The sequence below is a fragment of the Bubalus kerabau genome, chromosome 4, assembly GCF_029407905.1.
Source record: "Bubalus kerabau isolate K-KA32 ecotype Philippines breed swamp buffalo chromosome 4, PCC_UOA_SB_1v2, whole genome shotgun sequence".
In the NCBI taxonomy this organism is placed as follows: Eukaryota; Metazoa; Chordata; class Mammalia; order Artiodactyla; family Bovidae; genus Bubalus; species Bubalus kerabau.
Genome location: NC_073627.1, coordinates 40,088,995 through 40,109,207, shown reverse-complemented (window position 1 = coordinate 40,109,207; position 20,213 = coordinate 40,088,995). Strand labels below are relative to the sequence as shown.

Below are 20,213 nucleotides of genomic sequence, written 5' to 3'. Positions count from 1 at the left end.
GTTCCACCAACGTCTCTGCCTTCTCTTTGCCTTCTTCCCTTCTTTCCCAGTCACTTCCCGAGTATCTCCTTCACTGTCAGGTGGAAATCTCTCCATTCCACGCTCCAGCCTGTTACTATGTCCCAAATGTTGGCAGATGGAACAATACACCCTTTTAAGTCTGCAACCCTACGAGGGGGAAAGGAAGTGTTCATATCCAATAATACCCTTGTGTGAAACCTTTTAATGGTTCCCCTAACCCTCAGTATGAAATCTCAAAGCCTTCCAAACAGCTGGAGGAGTGCTATGTGCTCTGGCCTCTGCCTACCTCTCCAGCCCTGTTCCTAGCAATTTGGCCTTGCAGACTTCTCCATCTTCAAATTCACCCTACTACCTTGGGGTCTTTGCTTCTCTCCATCTATGGTGCGCAGGTTCAGCTGCCCCAGGGCATGTGGGATCTTAGTTCCCTGACCAGGGGTCAAATCTGCATCCCCTGCACCAGAAGGCAGATCCTCAACCACTGGACCAGGAGGGAAGTCCCGATACTTATTCTTAAATGTGATTCAAGGACTTCCTAGTGGTCCAGTGGCTAAGACTCCACACTCCCAATGCAGGATACCCCAGTTTGATCCCTGATCTAGGAACTAGATCCCACATGCTACATCTAAAAGATCGGTGTGTACCACAACTAAGACCCAGTGCAACCAGAAAAATCTGTTTTAGTGTGACTCGGGCTAGGCTAATCCACTCTGTTATACAAGCTCATTGACACTACTGGACTAGCACATACCAGCACACACAGAAAACCTGGATCCTTGGCCTAGGAAAAAGCACTGTGACCTCAACCTGTCATTCCATCTCTCTCTAAGTCTCAAATTCCACAAGTCTCAATTTTCTCTGTTCTGTTGAATGGCAATAGAATACTCATCAAACTATCTACAGAATTGTGGATTAAGATAACCAATATGAATGAAAGCACTTTATAAATAGGGAATTGTACAATCTCAAAGGCTAAAAAATTGCAAAATATCTTTTGTTTGCTTTTTTTTTTGTGTGTGTGTGTAATAAAGTTTTATTAAAGTATAAAGGACATAGAGAAAGCTTCTGACATAGGCATCAGAAGGGGGCAGAAAGAGTACCCACAAAATATCTTTTGGAAGGTAATTTTTCATAATATCAAAAGTCATAAAACTGTTCATCCTCCTGACCTAGGCATCCCACTTTCAGAATACATCCTATGACAGGGCGCTCACGCTTTCTCTATCAGTCTACCCAGAATGTTCCCATGGATGGCACATTCCTAGATTATAGACTGAAGCCTGTTTGAAATAGCATGTGGATTATGTACAAGTCCTATTTCCTTGCCAGTCAAGAAAACATAGCCCAGTGAAGGGTGTTATTCCGGGAATCATTTGGATGACGTAATGGACCAAATGCAGCAAATTGCTTATTAATAAATTGTTTGCAAGTTCTACAACCCTTCAAGACACAGCAGCATCTTGGCATTCAAGTTGAGAACTACCATTCTTTCAAAATAACTCAGAAGAATGAAAAAAATGCATATGCATATACATTGGCAATAATGATAGTAATAATATCATCTCTTTCCTATCCATTCCCTTATTGCCTCCTCATAAAAGTTCTGTGAGGTAAGCAGGAGGGATTTCTACTTCCTGGTCTCCAAGCAGAGCCATGAGTTCATATGCATGCAAAGTGGAGAGCCAGCGAGCATGATGGATGGACCCCCTGCTTGAGGTCATATGACCTGAACCTGTAACATTTTCAGGCTGTGACTCCTTGTGCATGTCGCTTCAAATCTCCAGGTCTCCTTTTACTCAAATTCCTCCCAGTTATTGAGTGATTTAGATGGGGTACTGGATGTGATGTACTTTGAGATGTACAAAGGTGGTACGTCCTAGCACGCTGAGCTGGGACCAATAATTGATTCTTTAGTCCAAAAAGTGACCTTCCCTTTATCCACTCATGTTAAGCAACACCCTAAGATTTCAGTCATCATAGTGGCCCTCCTAAGACAAAGATAAAACATGATCATAACAAGGCAAAATAAATATTTATTAGAAATCATTAAAGCATTTCTTCAGTGATACTAAAATGTTCTTACTCCACTTATGACTTCTGTCTTGCACATAGAGCTTCACACACACAACACTAAAAACAAAGATGTAAATGGAGTTTGCAAAGATGAGGCACATTCAGTGAGAACAAGGTAACAATTCTATGTTTGGGACCAAGATCACAGTAAAAAAAAAAAAAAGTAAATCGATGCAGAGATCAAGTATGGCTTACAGGCCCACATGACGGTCCATCTATCTGGCCCCTACCCAGAGCCAAAGGACTTAGTCCACCAGGCCTTGTGGAAGGAAAAGAAGGTCAGTAACACTGGGCTCCAGGGCAGGAGCCCTCTAAGAGCTTAGTGACTTCACAGTACAGCCTTGAACTCCTTCTCCCATTCCCCACCCAGGGAGGAAGGTAAGCACCTTTTTTACTCCAAACAGATATATAACTTAATTTCTAGAATAATGGATTCTTCCTGAGGCAGAATTTAGCTAAAGGAAAATTCTAGCCACAACTATTATCTGAGCATGTGAGATTCCATTCCTGGAAAATGCATTCCCTTTAAATTAGTGAAATGTGAATCACTCAAGATATCCTTATACACCTGTGGATTCAGTGTGGTGTGGTGTGTGTGTATGTGTGTGTGGTTTTGTGCACATCTGTATGCACACATTTGAATTTAAAAACCCATCATAGGGATCACAGGGACAATGCAGACTGCCAGCATGAATCATCTGAGCAAAAAACCTAATCCCCTGACACATGCCAACCACAAAAGCAGACTCAAATTTACCAAAGAACTGTGCCAAAAAAATAAAATCGCACAGGAGGACATCTGTGATCTGTGGTCCAGAATCAGAACACTCCAGCTTCAACAGCTCTGATACAATCTCCCGCATGACTTTGAACAAGTCCACTTTCCTCTTGGAGCTTTGGTCTCCAGGTGTCAAGTAAGAGAAATGGTCCTTTTAAACCAATGCTCTTTGACTCATCACCTTCCTTGGAAAACCTGCCTAGGTTGAGACCGTCTAGGATAAAAGCCTTTGGGGGACACCACTGTCAGGAGGAAGATTCAGTATAGAAAATGGTCCTGCCAACAAATTCGATCCAGATCCATAGACAGGTCTCCATATGCATACGAAGACAAAGATCCAGTTATTGACTTCTGTCTAACCTCCCAACTTCCCAAGTGGGAAGTGAAGAGTTATACAGTTTTATCCATGCATATCCAGACCAAAACAATTCTGAATTCCCAGCTGCACAGAGTACAGCACGGAGCCATGTATCCGAGTTGCTGCCCTTCAAACCAAGACATCTATCTGTTCAGGATAAAGGCAAGAAGTTAATTCCAGATACAGGATGCTACTCTCCAGGCTAAAAGGAGCTTCAAGTTCATCTGATGATGATCTTTAACAATATCCCTCATATATGCTCAACCAGCTTCTGCTTAAATATCCCCAGTATCACAACTTCCCTGGAGGTCCAGTGTTTAAAACTTCACGCTTCCAATGCAGGGAGTATGGGTTCAATCCCTGGTTGCGAGTGAAGATGGTAAATGCTCTGGGGGGTGTGGCCAAAAAAATCCCCAAACATAACATCTGAAGAAGTTGTTGGACTACATTGAACCATAATCGTTTTCCCTGAAGCTTCCAACTTTTGGGCCCTAGTTCTGTTCATCTGCAACACATCTGGCCCTCCTGCCTCTGTGATAATCCCCCTAAATTTTCCCTTCTGCAAGAAACATGCCTAGCCCCTTCCTCCCCTGCTCACACCTGAACCTGGTCTGACCACTACAGCTTGGAGCACTGGGCAGTTCCCTGGGTCATCTGAGAGTACAGGGGCTACTGCAGATTGCAAGGCTGCATCCTCGACTCATCTGTCCCTGACCCAGCCCATCAGGGACACAAGGGCCAAGATTCTGCCCACCCAAGTAAGCTGGTGCACAGAGAGCCCAGAGCAGAGAAATGAGCCAGGAGTGGACTGTGTGGCCCACACTCCTTAGTTTGCTTCTAGTCAGATTAACTAACCAACAGCCAAGTTATCTAAAAGCTGAATGATTTTGTGCCATTTAAAATTAAATTTCATGGTTAATAGCATTACAATTTCACCTTGAAAATCCCACAGGACTGTGATGACCTAAAGGGGTGGGATGTGGGGGTGGGGGGCAGGAAGGAGGTTCAAAAGGGAGGGGATATATGTATATTCATGGCTGATTCACATTGTTGCACAGCAGAAACTAACACGACATTGTAAGGCAACTATACTAAAAAAAAAAAATCCCACACAAATCTTTCACCAGACAACTGAGTCAGAGTGGATTTTCTGGTTGTTTAGGTTCCAATAGGACTTCTCTACTGGCTCAGATGGTAAAGAATCCCCCTGCAATGCAGGAGACCTGGGTTCATTCTCTGGGTCAGGAAGATCCTCTGGAGAAGTGAATGGCTACCCACTCCAATATTCTTGCCTAGAGAATCCCATGAACAGAGGAGCCTGGAGGGCTACAGTCCATGGGGTCACAAAGATACGGACCTGACTGATGGACTAACACACTTGAGTCACCTGGAACATTTCTATTCTCTCTACTTCATCTCTGTCCCCAAACTGAGTAATTTCAGGGAAGAAAATCAGAGGATGAGAATCTAAAAATAAGCCCCATATCTTGGCTCCTCCTCAGATGCCTTCTCCTCTGCTTCAAAATTCACAGTTAAAAAAAAATATTGAATACCAGAGCATTTCAGATATTCTGTAAAATTCTTCCAATGAAAAATACTGATGTGTAAGAGTAACCTCTGAGATTCAAGACCATATAAATAGAGCAGCTGCTATTTCTGTTTCAGACGAAGTCACTATCCCAGCCTGGAAGCCTGCACTGTGCCAGGGCTGGGACAAGGAAACCAGCCAAGATCTTTCACCCAGATCACAGGACCTGCCTGGCATTTCTCATGTAGTTTTAAGTATGTAAAGAAAAGCTTTTTGTCCTTGTTCTGGCCACCTTGAGGCCAAGTATATAATACTTACATCCAACCCCCAAATCCTAAAATCTATTTCTCAGCTTTTAAAATCACACACTTCATTTGAAGTAATTTTCATTTAAAATGGAAATGTCCTTTCTCTACTGAAAAGAGAAACCCTGTGTTAATTATGCTTCTAGAATTGTCTCTCCGTTGGAGACAGTCTGAGCCTTGAGTACCAAGGCCACTTATTCCAAGGGTGTTTTCCTGCTCCCTGAAGATTCCAGAAGCTCATTCCTCTCTGACCCCAGGATACCAGGCTCAGCTCAGTCCCCTGTACATTCTAGGATGGGATCAAGAGGCCCTTAAATTCAGGAGATCCAGTCACAGTAGGGGAGATGGTAGAATATTAGGGCTGGGGCTAGAGGCTGTCAAGACATTGTCAAGACATTGTCAAGACATTGGGAGAAGAAAAACTCCTCTCTGTGCTCCTTGGGCCCCTGTCCCTGCCCTGCCATCCTCTCTCCCAGCCAAGTCGACCTGCAGTTGGTGAACACAGGAGCTTCACCCAGGATTCAGGGCTCCTGGAACTCCCAGGCTCAGGACTGCTGGCCAAAGGTTTTTACAAGCTCTTTGCCAAATAACAAACTCCAGGGTGTTGCCCACTCAGACAAACTGACAACTGCCCCTTGGTTCAGCTACCCGCTCAGCATGAGGGTGCGTTCCTCATCTCTGCAGGTGGAGCCAGGCTCCATCGCTCTGCAAAGCATGCAGCGCCACGTCCAGCACCCAGGCTCCAGCATCAGATGGCCACACGCACATGAGCTCTGGGTCCTGCTTTTACACTGAAGTTTCCGGAAATTCATCTATTTCCTCAAATGCATTGAGGGTGGTTTTGCTGTTGCTTCTGGAAGAATCTTGGATTTTGTCGGAATCTGCTTTAAAGACAAAACACTATTTTACAAATACAGCACTCTACAAGTTGTGCCTCCAGGTCGGTCTTGGCCCACCACTTGACTTTCAGAAATGTTTCCAACTCAGGTTATAAAATGATAGAGCTGGAAGGGATTAGTTCAACCCTCCTCCCCCACTTTACAGATGGGGAAAATCAGGGTCTCCCGGGGTCACATGGTCAGGCAGGCGTGGGCATCATGCTTCCTGACAGCAGCGGTACCTGTCCGTCTCCCGGGCCCCGGATCTTCATTGAGGAAGGAGACATGAGTTTTCCATTCAGTCCACTTCACCTCGTTGATCCTGAGGGTGTGATAATCATTCTCACTATTCCCCAAGCGCATTTCATGAAATACAAACAAATATACTAGCACCGCATTTGGGGTGTCCTCCATGAGGATCGGGAACACTCCTGACTCTTGTGTCCATATCAGTGTTACTGGGGCTTGAAACTTGCCCAAGGGCACATCTTTCCAGGCCTCCAGGATCAGTCTCCTCCCAGGATATGGGACTCAGAGAGACATAAGTGGTCCCCTGTGAACCCACACAGGGGAGACAGAAGGACAAAGGGTGCCAGGCTGGCAGATCTCTTCTAAGGTAGGCACTGGGCGGGAAGAAGCCACAGAGGCACCTCCAGAAGGGCAGAGTCTCCCCCCTCTCCCTTCTGAGGCTCAGGAAGCCTGTCCCAGGGCCAGCGACCCCAAACAAGCAAACTCCATCTTCTGAGGAGGCAGAACAGACCATGGCCATGGTCCAACAAGCAAATGGCAGCACAGCTTCACTAACATTCACACCGCATGTCTCTTCACCCACCCAAAGAGCACCAGCAAAGTGCCCCCCTCCCTCTGTTACCGCAAACACAGCCGGAAATCGTCCTCTGCCACTTTACACAGCTCCCCCATCCGGAATCTGCTCCTCAGCCATTCTGGTAATATTTTCTCAAACTCCAAGATGGTCCTGGCTCTCTGGGAACACAAAGGAGCCTAAGTGTGTCACCAAGGAGCCAGCGCCGGGGCACCGCATGAGTGTGGGTGTGCCCACACACGTACACACACAAACAAGAACTCGCACACACAAGAACACACACACACCACCAAACAGCCCACTCCACCTGCACAGAATGCTTATTTAATGCATCGATCCTGAGGATCTGGCTAACCTACAGAATTCAAAAACCCAGGGTCTTCCCCGATGGTCCAGGGGTTAAGACTTCGCCTTCCAATGCAGGGGGTATGGGTTCGATCCCTGGTTGGGGAGTTAAGATCCCACAGGCCTCAAGGCCAAAAAAAACCACATAATACAGAAGCAATATTGTAACAAATTCAACAAAGACTTTTAAAAAATGAAAGAAAAGAAAGCCCAGTAAGTTTGGGAAAGGTGTTAAAATTATTTTAAACATCACATAAACTATGTTTATGAGAGTCCAGAGTTTCCTAACTGAAAGATAGGATTCTGAGCTCCTGTGGTGAAAGGAGGTTCAGACATCACACAGTCCTATTCCATCTCAGGCTGGGAATCCCCTCAGCGATTTTCCCAACCATAATTTGTCTAATCTCCCCTGGGTATTATTGACAATCCATTAAGAAGGCCCTAACAATTAGTAACTTCCTTGTATCAGATCAAAGCTTTTCTCGCTCTTGTTCCCCATATGTCCCCTTTCTGCCTCTGGGATCACAGAAGAAAGCTGCTCCCTCTTTCCCAAGTAGCTCTGCAAGAAGGAATTCTCACTTTCTTCAACCCGGTTTCAACACCGTCTGTCGTGAGGCATGGCTGCCAGGCCTCTCCCATGCCCGGGCCATTCTGTGGGTTAGGGTCCCCAGTGTGTAAGGCCCACAGCATATAAGGACTATTGGAGGGAAGCAGAATTGTCACCTCCATTGTCCCATACCCTCAACACCCACATATCACACCATTGACTCTAAGCAGAGCACAGCCATAAGCCTGAGTACCTCTCACACACGCCATTGTCCAGCCACACTCCCTGGACCCTTTACTCCAGGAACCTACTTTCCTCGAACCTGGCCAAGTACAGGGATCTTATGCAGGTTTCCAAGCCCCAGCCTAGATCCACGGGTTCCATGTGCTGAACTGAGTCCCCATGACAGGATCCCCCCACACACACAGAGAGGGGACTCTGCCAGGCTCACCTGTAGGCGCCAGATGCGCTCACTCTCCTTGGAGACGTTCTCCACCGTCTCCCCCATCAGGGCTATGAGCATGTTGAGGAGGAGGACGAAGGTGAGGATGACGTAGGTGATGAGCAGGAATAGGAAGAGGATGGGGTACTTGGAGTTCTGCTGGATGTTCAGGTCACCCAGGCCTATGGTGAGCTTGAAGAGTTCCAGCACTGCGTCGCTGAAGCTGCCGTAGGAGCTGCAGTTCTCATGGCTCTTGGGGCACTTCTCGATCAGCGAGGCCAGAGCTGTGAGGACATAACAGGGTGTTCTCTGCAGCCTCTCTGTCCGGTTAATTACTCAGTGAACTCGTGCATACCTGCACGTACACACATGCACACATGCACACACACACTGCTGTCTTCCTCTCTCTGGTTATTGAAATCGCATCTCCAGCCTCAGTTCCTCCAGAAGCCTCATCAGGCTGGTGTTCTGCCTTGAATGACTGCAGAAAGACCTTTCTGCCTAACAAAGCCCAAACTCTTCTCTCCCTTCGCTACCCCACCGTTCAGCCCTTGACCAATCAAGGGTTTGCAGAGTTGAAAATTATAATCTATAATCTGTATGTCCCTGGCTCCTCAACCAGGCTTGGAGCTCCCAACTTCCAGTAGCCTGGGTTGTCTCTCCCAAGACTGGCAGGTCCTGAGTCTCCTTCTAATGCTGTGTGGCACGCTCTCTGGTCACAGCCTGAGGCTCTTTCTTCCCAATGCACCACAGCAGTGGCCCATTACTTAATGAATGGATGGATGGATGATCAAATTAATCAGTGAGGAAATGGGTGGGTGAATAAACAAGCAAGTGAAGGAGCAAATGAATAAGCAAACTGTGACCCAGAAAAGGTACCAGACAGATGGAATCAGCTGCCTAGTTTCAAATGCCTGTGATAACTGGGGAAAAGAACTGGCTTGGGAAAACAAAATCATATCTCTTCAGGCAGAGGTTAGAAGCAAAATCAGGTTGTGCTTTTCCCTCTGTTGTAAACAGAGAGGTTTTTAAGAGGGTTTCCCATCCCTGGTCCCCAGCAGACCAGAGGCTCTCACAGATATATCTGAAGCAATCCACGACAGTAACATGACGTGGAGGGCCAAAGGAGGTTACCTCGATACATTACTCCTATTTTTCAAAGACTGTCAATCACATTTCTGCAAACTTTAGCTTCCCTGTCTCTCAGTTTGAGCCAAAAACACCTGCCAAACCTATCCGAAGCTGAGATGGACATATATGATGATGTGAAGGTGGGAGGCATACCACACAGTGTGGTCGGATAAAAGCGACCTCGTCAAATCCTGGCATCTCTAAGCCTCAGTTCTCTTATGATCAGAGATGATGATGACTCCTGCCTTGGTCAATACATTGTGAGAAGTAAGGAGATAATCATTGTTATTGCTGCTCAGTTGCTAAGTTGTGTCTGACTCTTTGTGACCCCATGAACTGCAGCATGCCAGGCTTCCCTGTCCTTCACTAACTCCTGGAGTTTGCTCAAACTCATGTCCATTGAGTCAGTGATGTTATCTAAGCATCTCATCCTCTGCCACCCACTTCTCCTCTTGCCCTCAATCTTTCCTAGCACCAGGGTCTTTTCCAGTGAGCCGGCTCTTCACACAGATAATCATTGGGAAATGCTGATCACGGTGAGCATTCCACTGGTGACCGATATAATTGTTGCTGAGGCTCCTGCATGCTCTGTCATGCTAATGTCTATATAAAGAGCTTTACAAATGTGGCAGTTGCTATTATTTGTAAATTATTTACCTACTCCAAATCCAAGTAAGAACACGATATATACAAACAAGAACTTCAGAACATCATGCAAAATGACCTACAAAGAAAGAAACACGATTCAAGGGTAAGGTTTGAGTACATATTCGCTATAGATTGATCTCCTGCTTCCCACTGTCTCCCGGATTTGCACCCCAACCATGCCCTCATTCACTTGGGCCACTCTTCCGTGACCCTCCCTGGATCCTCCTGACGCGCCCTCCACAGCTCAGCACTGGGCCCACCTGTTCCAGAAAGACTCTTCTATTCATCCTCTCCACCCTCCTCCCTCATACAACACAGTCTGTTTCTGTCCTTGCTAATACAGGCTGCACATCAGCACCTCTCCTCATAGAATCTCACACCAAGAATCCTCACGCTTCCTGGAAGTGGCCGTGTGCTGGGGCCTGCTCACACCAGCTCACAAGAGCTGACTGTCACACTCTCGTGAATTTCCTGAGCTGGTTGCTAAACAAGCCATGACTAAGAATTGGATTGTGTAAACATAATTAAATAAATTACATTAGAAACAAAGATAATAAGTAGTCAAAACATCACTTCCAAATGACTTTACTACATTTTACAATTATTTAGGCTTTTTTTTTTTCTTTTTTGGCCACTCCATGTGGCTTGCAGGATCTTAGTTTCTGGATCAGAGATTGAAATCACGTCCTCCATAGTGAAAGCCCAGAGTCCTAACCACTGGACTGCCAGGGAAGTCCTAACAATTACCTAGAATTTTAAGGCTATTTCCATCTATTGTAGCCATATGTTGGAAACACTACATAATGATGCTTTACTGTGCATCCTTGCCCCATTCTGTACTCATATTGGTAACTGGAAACCAGCCATGGTGGGTGATTTACGCCATAGAAACTGGTGAAAGCTACAAGTCAAAGACTGTTGATTGTCTAGATCTGGACCTAAGACAATGATGGAAAAAATGTTAAGGCAGATAAAACTTTAAAAATATATCCTATCTGTGGCTGTTATATTGTGAATAGTACAAAAACATTGATGAAATATTCTTCTAGTATTTGAAAACTATTATTCAATTCAGCAAATACGTGTCTCAGCATCACTGACAAACAAATTCAATTTCAACACGTCTTCATTGTTTCCTTTTCATCTTCCTCCTTAAAGCAAAGGAAAGGACTTCCCTGGTGGTACAGTGCATAGGAATCCACTCGCCAATGCAGAGGACCTAGGTTCGATCCCTGATCCTGGAAGATCCCACATGCCGTGGAGCAACTAAGCTCGTGCGACAGAACTACTGAGCCCACGCTCTAGAGCCCACGAGCCACAGCTGCTGAGCCCACATACCACAACCACCGAAGCTTGCGTGCCCTAGAGCTGGTACTCCACAAGAAAAGCCACCGCAATGAGGAACCCTCACACCAAACTAGAGACTAGCTCCCGCTCACTGCAACTAGAGAAAGTCCATGCACAGCCCCCCAAAAAATATTTTAATTAATTATTTATTTTTAAAAAGCAAAGGAAAATTTCAGGCAATATTTATATTGGCACAATGTTCACTTGTCAATTGCAACCATAGGTTGGGAACAGATACGAGTTAAACCAAAATCAACAAATTATTTGGTGAGATTCAACTAGCCATGTGGAATTTACAACAAAAAAGTATTGCATATTTTATTATTATTTGTAACTTGCATGCTACACCATCCTCTATATGGTAAACATCTAAAATAAACATATATTATACGTGCATATTTTTCCTCCAAGACCGTGAACAAGGGCAAAGGGAGACCATGACATCTGAGAGAAAGAGCAGTGGCCTGTCCCTTAGGTGAGTCTCTTTTCCTCTCCAGACCTCAGTTTCCCCATCTGAAGAGTGGGCCTTCTCTGAGGGGCCCCTCCCTGCCCATCTCTGATGCTCAGCATCCCCAACGCACCTTCTGGATCATGACGCTGTACATGCCCATGGACTGGAACCCCCGCGTGTAGTAGAGCATGTTCGCCCAGCCCAGGGCCATGGCCAGCACGAGGCAGGCAAGGTACTCTTTGTAGGCAAACAAGTACAAGAAGACAGACAGTATCACAAGCACAGCTTGGGCAAAACTGTTCAGGAGACACAGGAAACAAGGGCCTTACTTACTTCTCCTCAGCATCATGGCAGAGATGTCCAAACCCTCCAACCTCCCTTAAACCCTGAACAATGACCCTGGTAGGTGGTACTGAAGAGACAGCTGAGGCTGCCCCAGACGTGCTGGACCACGTCTAAAACCCAGCTTTGCAGACTGCATTGCCAGATGCAAGTCAGGGCTGGTTGCAGTTGACAAGGACTTTTTAAAGACAGAGTTCCCCAGGGCCCAATAGATTTTGGTTCAGATGGCCCAGGGTGGTTGCCAGGAGGCTGGATGTTTTTTAAATCACCCATGTGACTTGTGATTCCCACAGAGATTGAGGAACTCTGGAGTAGACGAAGGATGCAGTGAAAGATTCCATTTTTAATCAAAATGACAAAGCTGACAACATGTATACTCAAATGTCAATCATAACAAAAGTCCCCCATAACCTACTTTGAGAAGTCTTTTAAAAAACTACAAGACATGCCATGTAATAGATATGCTAAAAGGAGATTGCACACCAATGCAAATGTACCTAACAGTACTGAACTTAAAAATGGTTAAGATGGTTTAACTTTCATGTTACGCGCATTAAACCACAATTTTAAAAATTTAAAGTACAATATGCACCAAACATACAAGATCAAAACCTACTCCTAAACATTGTCATCAGTTAGGCAGACATCTGGGTAGAAACCCTCTCTCGCTTATAGCATCAGGCAGTCTCCGCGATTATGAAATACCTAACTAGTTAAAGTTGGGACACAGTCAATCTCGATTTTGTGCAGTGAAAAGCAAACATTTGGGTGATCGGTGTATTTGGCGCTGAAGTGAGGAAGCATTTTAAACACCTTCCTCCACACGAAGAAAACAACAGAGAAGGAGACGAGCAGGACAAGGCCTTTCATCTGCACCAAAGCCAGCGGCGGTACAAATGGATCTTTCTCTGGGATTGTCACACTTTCTTGAAGGTGCCAGGCTCACATGTGTCCATGGGCGGGACTGCACCTGGCCTATTCATTCACTGCAGTGTCGGGGCGCCCCACCTGCCCACAGGGATGGAGAACTCGGTTCATACTTCTGGAAGGCACATGCCTACTTAATAAGACAGCTATTAATAAATAGGTATTTGGAAACATCAGGTCAAGATTCAAGGCGCTATAGACCCACCCAAAGGCTCAGAAGAGGGACTTAGGTGGGGTCCACAGAACCCTGGAGCCCAACGTGCTTCACCCCAAGCCGCAGATCCTGTTCCTTTTCATGCGGCCACGATGCTGAATCAGCCTTCTGTTGTTTAGAGACAGGGTTACGTAATCCTCTGACATCGGCTGCACATGACCTCATTCAGAGAAGCTGCTGAGCTGGGCTTTCTGACTGGGGCCTACAGTAGTTGACCCCAGACTAGCTTGGGGTGAGGATGACTGGGACACTGGGCTGGCTTCAACATGCCCGAAGCTCCACATGACTCAGTGATTCACTTCCCTCCTCTGTGCCTCAGTTTCATGAGATCAGACAGGGTGATTTCTCAAGTCCCTTCCAGCCCTGATCTGCCAGCGTCCAAGACAGCAGCTGGGAGGAACTGGCTTGGAATGTCCCTTCATTAAAACATAAACATGCTTTCTCTATGCTGCCTGCCCCCCAGGGCTCTGGGGCAGGGTGTAGTCAGCTCTCTCTGCGACCAGATGGTGGGCACTGTCCCAGTGTTTTCTGGCCCTCCCCTCTGTGCCTCTCTCAACAGAAGGGAGGAGGAGGTCCCTGGCCACACGCCTTGGTGTAAGGACTGGGACAGGGTGACACAGTAGGGTGGCCATTGCAGAGGGACATAGCAGTCCTCATACAGGACTTTGGCCCTGACTGTGAGGTGGTGACCAAGGCGACAGACCTACTTACAAGACAAAGTGAAACCAGGCATCAGAGAGAATGGACTGCAGATCTGACGGTCTCAGCAGGAAGATTGCGATGCCCTGCGGCCAGAAAGGAAAGAAAAGCTGCCCCCTCTTCGTGCCCGTCGCCGGAAGACCTGGGGAAGGGGGCATCTCCCCAGGACTGAGACTCAGGAACCAGGGGAATGTGTGAAGGCCCAGTCAGAGCCCAAGTGAGGGATATGGAAAGGGACTGGTACCAGGGGGACAGAGACAACCCCAGGGTAAGAGTGGATGCTCCCCCCAGTCTTCTTGCGTCTCTTACTTTCATCCCCATCATCACTCCAGAACCCACAAAGCAGCAGGGCCACACAGTTGCCTGCCATTCCCTGAATATGGCCTGGCCTCCCAGCCTCTGAGCCTTTGTACACTGCTCCCCATACCTGCCCTGTAATACCTTCTCCCCAGAGTCCTCATGCCAACCCCACCCTACCACAGTTGGTGACGTCTCTACCTTCCAGCCTTCCTAACCTCCCCCATCCCCAAATAAAAGTCACCTCTCTTCTGAACATGGGTCTGACCCCAACATCAGGCCCTTTTCACAGTCTATCTTACAGTCTTGATATCTGTGTCCATCTGAAATTCCTACCAGACTATGACCTCAAAGACAGAAGACTCCGTCATCCCTATCAGCTCCCCCAGGGCCCCACAGGTTGAAGGTGTTCAGAATATACCTGCTGATTCATCAGTTGGATGGATGAATGGATCAACTGACAAACAAATGGAAAGACAGTTGGATGAAGGATGGAAGGACAATAGGTAGGTGTCTGAATGGATGGATGAGCAGTTGGGGGGATGAGAGATGGCAGATGATCGGGTGGATGGGTGGAGGGGAGGTGAAGATGGGAGGGACACTGAGTGGCTGGGAGTGTAGATAAATGGCAGAGAGATGGACAGATGGATGGAGGGATGGATACATGAAGTAGGTAGGATAAGCCTGCTTATTTATGTAAATCTAAAGTTAAAGAGGAAACGAGTCCCCACAGTCCCCCAGCAGCAGTAGCAGACAGAGCTTGCTGCCCCCTGCCCCCTCCCCTGCCTTGCAGGCCAGACCAGGAGGGTTCAGTGACCCACTTACCTCTTTCACAGAAATGAACATGGCCCAGATGAGCACAAACATCCTTCCTAAGAGCTGCAGCCACCCCATCTTGTGCGTGAGGGCCAAGGGGTGTGGCAGGGCCTATGGAGGAAGGGAGAGGAATGGATAGGTGCAGGGTGCGGAGTGAGGAAGGCAGGGGTAGCACCCCCCCTGGGGCGACCATGCACATACGCATGCCGGGCCCTCGAGCTGGACCAGAGGCCAGCATGAAGCCCGTTCTCTGTAAGGGCCAGTGCAGGAAGGGCAGCCCCCAGCCCCTGCCTACCCCACCCGCAGTGGGAACGCAGGATTCTACGGCGAGAAGCATGATTCAATCCATGCTAACAACTTCCTCATACCTCTTGGCATTTGTCTGTCCCATCTGTATCCAGACACTCACAGAGCCCCACCACACAGTCAAAGCCAAGACTCTGTGCCTCATGTGACTGGACAGGAAACTGAGTCCCAGATTGGTGGGAAAGCTTCTCCAAGTGACCTCCACCTCCTTGCATTTCCTCCCACAACCGAAACACCCAATCAGCTCCAGATTGAGACCTGGAGCCTGGGCCGGGCCTGGGGCTCCCAATTCCCTGAGCCTCCCTCAGCAGGGGTCCGCCTGGGACTAAGCACCTGGGGTTGAGCTCCATTCAGGGCTGGAGACGTATTCCATGTCCAAGACACTGTAAAGCGTGACAATCGGGGGACCCCACGCAAATCTCTTGGCTTCTCTGGGCCTCAGTTTCCCCATATGCACGTGGGGTGGATCCCATCTCCTGCAGCTCTAACCACCTCATCCCCCACTTCAAGGGGCCCAACATACCTCCTCCTCGCGGGGGCGGTAGTAAGAGACGAGGGTCAGGGTGATGTTGTAGAAGAAATAGAAGCAGAAGGACAGGAAGAACATGTACTTGGCGAACTTCTTCCACTTCATATGCAGCAGCGTGTGCAGGGGCTCCAGGGTCAACATCTCGTGCCGGTTCTGGGGACAGAACAGCACCGGTCACCAAGGAGATGAGAGGGAGGGAGGGACCATTTTCAAAGGGCCCTCATTTCAAAGGGAACTCGGAGTCAGCAGTGCCCCCGGCAGAAGGGGCCAATGAACTGGTTTGGCTGGAAGTGTTGGGAGGGTAATTTCCAGCTCCTGAGGCCCCAGTGCAACCAGGCATAGCCAAACGCCACAGGAGCCTGGTGCTTTTGGCAAGAGGATCTGATGCACTGTGGGGAGTGAGGGCTAGAAGTGGGGCCAGGGCCATGACTGGGGTTCTGGCCCCTCCTGGACCCCCCTTCACTGTGTGACCCTTGGAAAACCCTTGACCCTTTCTGGGCCTCATTGTCCTCTTCCATAAACACTGATTTCAACCCCTGCCCTACCAGTCAGGCTGCTGTGAGAGGCCAGGGAGACCCCAAGCAAGGCAGGCTCTGGGAGGCACAAGTCTTGGTAAAATATAAAAGATGTGTTGCCTCTGTTCCCCCAAGAGCCAAAAACTTCCCACTGAGCTGATCCTTTCTTTTCTTCTTCAGCTTCACTGACCTCCCTGCCTTGCCTCCTCCAGAAAGACCTCCCTGACTGCTCCAGCTGTACACTCCCTGACCCCCATTTGAGGCCAGGTTTGGGGACGAGGGGATTCTAAGCTCAGCCATAAGGAACCAATAAGAGGAGTTGGGGGGAAACAAGATGGAGAAGATCTACACCCCCACCCCCACCCTGCCCAGGAACATGGGGCCAGGAGACCCCTCCACAGGGTCAGCTGGGAACAGGTGTCCCCAGCACCTGCCCCACCCACTGAGGCTAAGGCACGGGGGTGGCAGACACATCCAGCGAGTAGAATGGGGCCTCCCAGGGCCCCTGGCCTGAGTCCCAGCCTGCCGCCTCCTGTCATCCCCCAGCCCAGCCGGGAGACCCACGTCGATGTTGGTGTTGTAGACGATGATCTCCAGCACCGAGTTGTCGGTCGTGGTGTCCACGTTGGTGAGGTCGTACAGCGAGGATGACACGGGCCCATACGCCCAGTCGGTGAACTTCCTGGACAGGCTCCGAAGCCGCTTGTCCTTGATCTCACGGCTGAGAATGTACTTCAGGATCTGGGGACAGGAAGAGGAACAACTGTCAGCCAGTGGACAGGGCCCGGGCCAGCACAGCTTGGCCCTCCACCCCCACAACAGACAGGGCCTGGGAAGAGTCTCCCCCGAGAGCCTGGCCGAGCGCGTGTTGCTGTGACCCCTGGGCCCCGCTTTATCTGTGGAATGAGTACAAAGCTTGCTGACCTGTGCGTTGCACCAGAGACTGTGAGTACCAGAGACAAAGGGGTGAAGGCCCTTTGCACACTTCAGAGAGTTGCACAATCAGCTCACAGATCCTTCCACCGGCTGGGGAGTCTGTTCAGGGAAAAATCTAGGAACTGACCATTTTGAGAAGTAATTTCTGTTTGACCTGAGCTTGAGTTAGAAGTTTCTCCAGCTTTCACATCCCACTCTCAGGGTCTCAGTCAAGACCCTGCCAATTGAGGCTCACTGCCCTGGCCAGTCAGGGACCGGTGCAAGACACCAGCCTTGGGAATTCCTGGGCAATCTAGTGTTCTAGATTGAGCTTCCAACACAGGGGCATGGGTTTTGCTAGGCAGGTAGAATAGGAAAAAGGAGTCCAAAATGGCGGTGGCTAAAAGACAAAGAAGGAAAAAGCTCGCGAAAATAGGACAAAAAAAGGTCCAAGGACCGGAGTGAGGACCTCAGGTAAAACAAACAACACTCCTGGCTGGCCCAATTTACATAGGACAGGCCCAGGGAGAGATAAACATATAAAAAGAGGAACTAGCTAGCTCTCTCTCTCTCTCTCCCGTGCGCTGGAGTGCTCTTCTCCTCGCATCTTTGGATCGACGTGCCCTCACGCCTCAGAGATGGATTTTCCTGCTATCTTCTAATAAAATAGAGCTGTAACACTGAGCTGTAGCACTGATTTGTCTAACAAGAGCTATAACACAGTCTATCCAAGACCCAAGAGCTGTGACATGCCAAGGGGGCTATAATGTCCATCACTCCAAATCTTTGTTGTGACGAGACAAAGAACCGAGGAACATACACTCTTATGACAGTTTGATCCCTGGTCAGGGAATTAAGACCACACATGCCGCATGGCACAGTTAAAAGAAGATTAAAATATTAAATTTTTTTGAAAAATTAAGAAGCACCAGGGCTTCTCTGGTGGCTCAGACAGTAATAGAAAGTGAAAGTGAAGTCAGTCAGTCGTGTCCAACTCTTTGCAACCCCATGGACTGTAGCCTACCAGGCTCCTCCAATCATGGGATTCTCCAGGCAAGAATACTGGAGTGGGTTGCCATTTCCTTCTCCAGGGAATCTTCCCGACCCAGGGATCGAACCCAGGGATCGAACCCAGGTCTCCCACATTGGAGGCAGACGCTTTAACCTCTGAGCTACCAGTGGAACTGGTGTGACAGTAAAAGAATCTGCCTGCAATCCAGGAGGTTCGATCCCTGGGTCGGGAAGAAGGGTATGGCTAAAGGGTATACCCAAAGAAGGGTATGGCTACCCACTCCAGTATTCTTGCCTGGAGAATTCCCTGGACAGAGAGCCTGGTGGGCTATAGTCCACAGGGTTGCAGAGTCAGATATGACTGAGCAAATAACACACAAGAAGCCACCAGGCTTTTTCAGAGAGATTCGTGAAACCTGGGTCAGCTAGCCTCGCTCTCTGCTGAATGTTAGAGTTACTAGGTCAATTTAAAATTCCCACACCACTGACTAATTCAATCCAGATCTCTGAGGGTGGGGACACCCAGTCATCTGCATGTTGTAAAGCTTCCTGGATGGTCCCAAAGTCCAGGCGAGATGGAGAGTTTACTAGCTCCCCAAAATGAGCCCTGGGAACCGTAAGATGTGGCAGGACTTCCTGGGGCACCAACCCAAGGCCCAGGAAGAGAGTCCTGATGGGGAAGACAATGTCAGGGCCCTGATCTCACGTGACCCAATGGGATTCCCACGTCATCTCACACGAGAGCCTAGTCTCTACAGACCAGGCAGGGAGCTTCTGGGGCCAGGGCACGTCTCCCCTTCCTGCACCCCAGCCTAGAAGAATCCAAGGACAGGGACTGTGTCCTAAGCATGTCCTAGGCATCTCTATTCCCAGCAGTGACCAACTTGAGCAGCATCCAGAAAGACGTCCAAAGAACAGTGAGTGAAGGAGAGAAGGGAAGTGGGAAGGCTGCGGGGGATTCCTCAAGACTGACAAAGAGTGGTTGGGGTACGGGGAGGGCATATTTTCCTTCAGGGAACCAGGGGGTCATGGAGCCAGACTGCATGCTGGAAGCTTCATCTTGGGCTCCCCAGGGACCTCACATGCCACAGCGGTCCTTGGAGAAAGTTCCAACTTGGCAACCACAATCTGACCCTCCTCAAAGCCCCCAGGAAGCTGTGTCCTTGGGGTGGGCAGGAGACCAGGGAGGCAGGCATACACACAATTGTTCCTTTATCCAAGCTGTTCTTCCTCCCCCTTCCTCCCACAGAGAATGAAAAGGTCCCTTGTGGGCACCAGCCCTGAGCACTGGGACGGGACCCAAGGCCCTCGGGGCAGCGCCTCCCTCAGCAGCGGCCCTGAGGCTGGCACAGCTGTGCCACCAGGGCTGCTCAACAGCTTCTCCCCCACCTCACCCCCACCCCTAAGCAGCACCCCCTTGCAGCCTCCTCAGAGCCTTGGTCCCCTCCCAGGGCTCAAGATATGAAGGCAGAAGAGGCTCTGCTATGACCCCAGCCCCAACCTGAGTCCTGCCCTTGAAATCAGACCAAGCCACGGCTCCAGCCACTTGGAGAGATAAAAGCCCTCCCCAGCTGAGTCTTCACCAAGGCTCCCAGTTAACCTGAGTTTCTTGGCCCACATCTCAAGGGCGCAAATGGCCACCAGCCACCGCATCCTCCACTGGGGACTTGGCTCCATGTTTCAACCTGACAGACAGCCTGGGATCTCCCCAGAGTTGGGGAGAAGCAGCACATTGGCTCTATATCCAGAGCAGACATTCTGGGCCTCCTGTCCTCACTAGAGACTGAAGGCTCTGAGGGTCAGACACTCAGCCTCCGCGTGAGTACCTTGCTACACAGGAATCCTCAGCCACAGAGCTTACATCACTGCAGCCCTAAGGCTCCTCCACCCTGGCCCAGGCGACAGGGTCCCAGGACAGGAGACAGAAACCCAGAGTGTCAGGGCCTGAAGTCCCGAGGGTGGGCCCACGA

The 20,213-nt window shown here is 48.9% G+C and overlaps 1 protein-coding gene across 1 annotated transcript in view; it reads right to left on the bottom strand.

Annotated features, from left to right (window-relative positions):
* Positions 1-5,846: 5,846 nt before the first annotated feature.
* Positions 5,847-20,213, bottom strand: part of LOC129649455 (transient receptor potential cation channel subfamily V member 3-like) — a 58,052-nt gene continuing 43,685 nt past the window's right edge. The window contains exons 22-31 of the mRNA XM_055576890.1: positions 16,882-17,058; positions 15,797-15,955; positions 14,977-15,078; positions 13,867-13,940; positions 11,803-11,968; positions 9,884-9,950; positions 8,105-8,379; positions 6,810-6,922; positions 6,181-6,260; positions 5,847-5,944 (exon numbers count right to left, since the gene is read on the bottom strand). Of these exons, the coding sequence (XP_055432865.1) occupies positions 5,847-5,944; positions 6,181-6,260; positions 6,810-6,922; positions 8,105-8,379; positions 9,884-9,950; positions 11,803-11,968; positions 13,867-13,940; positions 14,977-15,078; positions 15,797-15,955; positions 16,882-17,058 (1,311 nt within the window). The remainder of the gene's footprint in view (positions 5,945-6,180; positions 6,261-6,809; positions 6,923-8,104; positions 8,380-9,883; positions 9,951-11,802; positions 11,969-13,866; positions 13,941-14,976; positions 15,079-15,796; positions 15,956-16,881; positions 17,059-20,213) is intronic.